The following is a 6,000-nucleotide window of genomic DNA, read 5'->3' on the forward strand; positions in this document are numbered from 1 at the left end:
GAACAACCATGACTTGGATTGGGGCTAGGCAAAGTTGGCTCTTCTATGACATGTGGACTTCAACTCCCAGAATTTCTGAACTAGCAAAATTGGCTCAGGGATTCTGGGAGTTGAAGTCCACAAGTCATAGAAGAGCCAACTTTGCCTACTCTTGACTTGATTTTATGAGAATCTCCATAGACATCTACCCATCGCCTCTTCTCCTACGCTCACCAGTTATCCATCCCTTGCTTCAACCCCGACTTCTCCCAGGGGCCAAGATCCGGATTTTCCGCCCATAGGGTGGGGCAGAGTTAGAAACAGGCGCCTCAGTCCCAGCACTCTCCCCCACAACATGTGTACAGAGGCGACGGCGGAAAGCCACGTGGGAAACGCCAACCTCCCCCGCCCCAACTTCTCAACCCGACCCCTTCAAAGAGCAGAAGAAGCGAAACCCAACCCGGGGGACTCCCGCACCGGCCCCGCAGGCGAGCCCTCACCCTCCTCGGGGTCGTCCTCCGGGTCTGCCTGGGCGCGGGGCAGCGGGTTGAGCAGACGCTCCAATTCTGCCGCTAAGGGCGCCGCCATCTTGATCTCGTCAGGAGGAGGAGGAGGAGGCGGTGATTGGGGCAGCGCGAGGGGCGGGGCCTCTCCACGGAAACGGCGGTGGGCGGAGCTTCGAGACCCCGCTTTGCTCGGGTATGGCGCGTGTTTTATGGGACTCTGCTGAATGAAAAGGGGTTCCTCTTAATATAACTCAATATAACCAAAACTGAATGCAGTATTCCAAGTGTGGCCTTACTAAGGCCTTGTAAAGTGGTATTAACACTTCACGTGACCTTGATTCTGTCCCTCTGTAATGCAGCCTTAATGGGCAAGTCATCGCTACTTCCCTCTGCAGCCTTGTTCCTATGGTCTTTTCGGATTGGATATATGTTGGACAATTTGGCTGCCTTGAGTTATTTGTAAAAATAATAATGAGGGTAGAAAATAAATAGTTTCCATCTTGCATAAATTTGAATCCTGGATTGCTGGTTAACAGTTCTGCTTTAATCTTGCATTGATTACCCAATTTTATTTATTTGTTTAGAAAACTTATATGGGCGCTCAACTCTCTCTCTGAGTTGGAGCAGCTTATAAAGATAAAAATCCAATACAAAATCTAGTAACCCATTCCCCCACCCTTGGCAACAACACTGATAAACCAAGTTCCCTCAGTCTCTCTTCGTAAGTCTTGGTTTCCAATCCCTTAATCATCTTGGTTGCTCTTTTTTGCACCTTCTCCAGAGTTTCAATGTCTCTTTTGAAGTGTGGTGACTCAGAACTGAATACAGTACTCCAGGTCTGGTTGGACCAGGGCGTAGTACAGTGATATTAAGACTTCCCTGGTCTTGGAGTGTATTCCCCTGTTGATGCAGCTGTCATGTTAATGGCTGCTGTCACACAACAGTCTCAGCCCTATTGACTCAATTCCAGAAAGGATGCAAAAAGATGTTGAGACTCTAGAAAGAGTCACAGAGAAGAGTGACAAAGATGATTAGGGGACTGCTGGAGGCTACAACATAGAACTGGGCATGGCTAGTTGAATGAAAAGAAGGACCTGGGGAGATATGATAGCAGTGTTCCAATATCTTAGGACTTGCCACAAAGAAGAGGGAGTCAAGCTATTCTCCAAAGCACCTGTGAGTAAAACAAGAAGCAATGGGTGGAAACTAATCAAGGAGAGAAGCAACTTAGAACTCAGGAGAAAATTCTTGACAGTGAGAACAATTAATCAGTGGAACAGCTTGCCACCAGAAGTTTTGAATGCTCCAACAACACTGGAAGTTTTTAAGAAGATGTTGGATAACCATCTGTCTGAAGTAGTTTCCTGTGGCAAGGGGTTAGACTAGAAGACCTCCAAGGTCCCTTCCAACTCTGTTGTGTACTTGTAAGTCAAATATTTTGTTTGTTTGTTTGTTTGTTTATTTATTTATTTATTCTGCCCTTCTCCTTAGACTCAGGGCGGCTTACAACATGTTAGCACTTTTTTAACAGAGCCAGCATATTGACCCCCACAATCCGGGTCCTCTTTTGAACCACCTCGGAAGGATGGAAGGCTGAGTCAACCTTGAGCTGATGAAGAGATTTGAACCGCTGACCTACAGATCTAGTCAGCTTCAGTGGCCTGCAGTACAGTACTCTACCGGCTGCGCCACTTCTAATATAGTCAAAACACCTCCCTCCATGCTCAACCAGAAGATTCTTGAATTCAGCACTACAAATTGTGAAGAAGTTGAAACAACCTGAAAGATTTGGAATGCAGTAGGAACGTCTCCATTTCTTGAAAAACAAGATAGTTTGGGGAGGCGAGACGAGAGTGTACAGTACATATAGATACGTTCACAATTGGGGCTGGAATGGGTCTTACTGAGAAAAAAGGTCGATATATTGATCCATGTAAAATTTGCATTTTTACATGCCCAAGAGTAATGCTTCTGTTTTTCCAGTCTAGAAAAGCAGTAAATATTATGGCAAGGCATGTCGGATGGGATCACTCTCCAATTCCATTAACATTTTTAGCCAAATATGGGACAGATTTATTCAGAAATAAGCTCCTTGCTATGTCCAGGGGGACCATCTCTTTCTTCGTTTATTTAACCATTTAAAACATTCATAACTGTTTGCCTTCAATAGCAATAACAATAGAGTTGGAAGGGTCCTTGGAGGTCTTGTAGTCCAACCCCCTGCTTAGGCAGGAAATCCTACAATACTTCAGGTAAATGGTTATCCAATATCTTCTTTAAAGCTTCCAGTGTTGGAGGCAAGTTGTTCCACTGATTAATTTTTCTAACTGTCAGGAAATTTCTCCTTAGTTCTAAGTTACTTCTCCCCTTGTTTAGTTTCCACCTATTGCTTCTTGTTCGATCGTCAGGTGCTTTGGAGAATAGCTTGACTCCCTTTTCTTTGGAGAATAGGTTGACCCCTGAGATCTTGGAACACTGCTATCCTGTCTCCCCTGATCCTTCTTTTCATTAAACTAGCCATGCCCAGTTCCTGCAACCGTTCTTCATATGTTTTAGCCTCCAGTCCCCTAATCTTTGTTGCTCTTCTCTTCACTCTTAATTCATAATTCACAATTATACTCCCAATGACTCTGGGCAACGAATTGTCTAAAAAGTTTTTTTTTTTAAATTACAGAAACCAAAAAAAAAATCATAACTGTGCCCCAAATGTATATAAAGCAAGTGTGCTTAATTGTGGCGACTTTTAAGTATTCTATTCTATTTCTATTCTATTCTGTTTATTGGATTTGTATGCCGCCCCTCTCCGTGGACTCGGGGCGGATAACAACAGTGATAAAACAACATGTGACAATCCAATAGTAAAACAATTAAAAACCCTTATTATAAAACCAAACATACATACAAAACATACCATGCATAAATTGTAAAGGCCTAAGGGGAAAAGAATCTCAATTCCCCCATGCCTGACGGCAGGGGTGGGTTTTAAGAAGCTTACGAAAGGCGAGGAGGGTGGGGGCAATTCTAATCTCTGGGGGGAGTTGGTTCCAGAGGGCCGGGACTGCCACAGAGAAGGCTCTTCCCCTGGTCCCGCCAAGCGACATTGTTTAGTCGATGGGACCCGGAGAAGGCCCACTCTGTGGGACCTAACTGGTCGCTGGGATTCGTGCAGCAGAAGGCGGTCCCTGAGATAATCTGGTACGGACTTCAACTTCCGGAATTCTCCAACCATCCCTCCCCATGAGAAAGGACATTATATTCCCTCCTTTATTTGTGATAGATCACAGCCCACTTTGCTGCAGCTAGGAGAGTCCAAGAGTAACCATGATTGCTGGATTGATACACAAACATAGTAACGGACACACAGCAATCCTAAGGCAATGCTGAGCAGAAAAGAGCAACAGAGAGGGATCTGTAAAAGAGGTTGATATAAACAAGATAGCATCACTACACGTAATGCAAATTCCTTTTAATAAGCATGCAAAGCTTTAGATGTATATAAGGGGAGCGGCTTTGCTGATAGGTTTATCTTGGCCTGTTGGACCTCCCTCAGTCATGGGCACACCTGGAATGAAGTGTATGCATTCACTCACACATGCACATCGAAAATTTTTGCATGCACATGTTGATTGTACCCTTGCATTTCTTTACTGAGGAATTTGGGGAGACCCATAAAATGGCTGCCAAGAGTAATTATGGCTTTGGCACAAAATGGCTGCCGTGCTAAGCCCCCAAAAGCCTGCTGGCTTTTTCCAGTTTCAGCAATCCTCTTTACCACATCCAATTATTTTGGTCTTCACAGTTCCACACACACATTACTGGGCAGGACCCAGCAACCAGTCATATTTTTAAAGAGAGCCTGTATGTGGCCTGTATGGAGTTGAGCAGAGTTGATACAGATACTCATGCATTCCGGCTTCTCTTTTTCAGACTTATGGTTTCTAGGCTGCAGAAATGTGGATCACCGCTAGGGGGTAGCAAAGTGATGTTTTTAGAGCAGGAGTAGGGAACGATGGCCATTTTATAGCTTGTGAACTTCAACTCCCATAATTCCTGACCCAGACATGCTGGCTCAAGTAATCTGGGAGTTGAAGTCCCCAAGCCATAAAGGGGGCCACAGTTTGGTTTTTAGAGGTTTGGATTTCTTGCAGTCATGATATGGCCAGTCCAATTGCATGGCACATGGTGCTCTCTCTGAAAACCTTAACAAGAATGGCAAACAAGGTCGTAAAATGGGGCAAAGCTCATTTAGCAACAGACATTTGGGGCTCAATTGTGGTCATACGTTGAGGACTACAGCGGTACCTCTACTTATGAACTCAATTCGTTCCGTGAACAGGTTCTTAAGTAGAAAAGTTTGTAAGAAGAAGCAATTTTTCCCATAGGAATCAATGTAAAAGCAAATAATGCATGCGATTGGGGAAACCACAGGGAGGGTGGAGGCCCTGTTTCCTCCCAGGAGATTCCTAGAGAGGCCCCACAGAGGCTTCTCCCAGCATTTTCCCACCTTGTTTCTTTTCAGGAGATTCCTAGAGAGGCCACACGGAGGCTTCTCCCCACCTTTTCCGGCCCTGTTTCCTCCCAGGAGATTCCTAGAGAGGCCCCACAGAGGCTTCTCCCCACCTTTTCCGGTTATAGTTTTGGAGGCTCGGGTTTGTAAGTGGAAAAATCTTGAACACCTGGTTCTTATGTAGAAAACTTCATAAGTAGAGGCGTTTGTACATATAGTTACCATATTGTACCTGTATTTATTCAAGGTTTTCCTCCACCACCTCACCCACTGAATTTCCACGGGTGGGGCTCAGTTTTGCTTTAGGTATTAGAGGTCCAGTCTTGCCTTTGAGGATGCACCCAGAACCAATCAAATCCAGTATTGGCCATAAAAATCCATTTGTACCAGATCTTACCACAGGGATGACTGACTTGTTAGAAATTTGGAATATATTTAATTTCATGTCCTTTAACACCTTCAAAAGGTGGAAACTACTAATTTTTTTAAAAAACTATTTTTTAAAATTAGTATTTGCAGTTGTAAATACTAAGAGAAGACTTTTTGTTAGGTTTCCCTTCAAAATTTCACAAGGATGTCCATCGTCAAATTCTATCTGAGTGATGGAAAATGACTCATTAATCAAAAAAATCAAACTCAGCTATAGATTGCCTTGAAAGCTTCTTTTAGATTCTCACCGAAATTTGAAGGAGAACCGATTATGTAAAACAGTGTTTCTCAAACTCAGTACTTTTAAGATGTGAGGAAATTATTTAGCAGCTGACTATGGAATTCTGGGAGTTGAAGTCCACACGTCTTAAAGCACTTTGACTGTGGAATTCTGGGAGTAGAATTCCTTGCTAACAAAGGAAATTCTGGAAATTGAAGTCCATACATCAGAGTTGCAAAGATTGAGAAACAAACTCTGTAGCAAATTCCCTAAAATAATTTCACTTTTTTTTAACCTATTTGTTTTGGATAGTCTCACATAACCTTGTTGAAAGCACTGAATGAAACACGGTTTATCTA

At 43.6% G+C, this 6,000-nt stretch overlaps 1 protein-coding gene across 3 annotated transcripts in view; it reads right to left on the reverse strand.

Annotated features, from left to right (window-relative positions):
* Positions 1 to 618, reverse strand: part of AATF (apoptosis antagonizing transcription factor) — a 141,266-nt gene extending 140,648 nt beyond the window's left edge. For all 3 annotated transcript variants that reach the window (XM_070735332.1, XM_070735331.1, XM_070735334.1), the window contains exon 1: positions 480 to 618. In XM_070735332.1, coding sequence (XP_070591433.1) covers positions 480 to 567 — 88 coding nt within the window. In that variant the 5' untranslated portion in view covers positions 568 to 618. The remainder of the gene's footprint in view (positions 1 to 479) is intronic.
* Positions 619 to 6,000: the final 5,382 nt, after the last annotated feature.

The sequence above is a fragment of the Erythrolamprus reginae genome, chromosome 1 (genome assembly GCF_031021105.1).
Source record: "Erythrolamprus reginae isolate rEryReg1 chromosome 1, rEryReg1.hap1, whole genome shotgun sequence".
Classification (NCBI taxonomy): domain Eukaryota; kingdom Metazoa; phylum Chordata; class Lepidosauria; order Squamata; family Dipsadidae; genus Erythrolamprus; species Erythrolamprus reginae.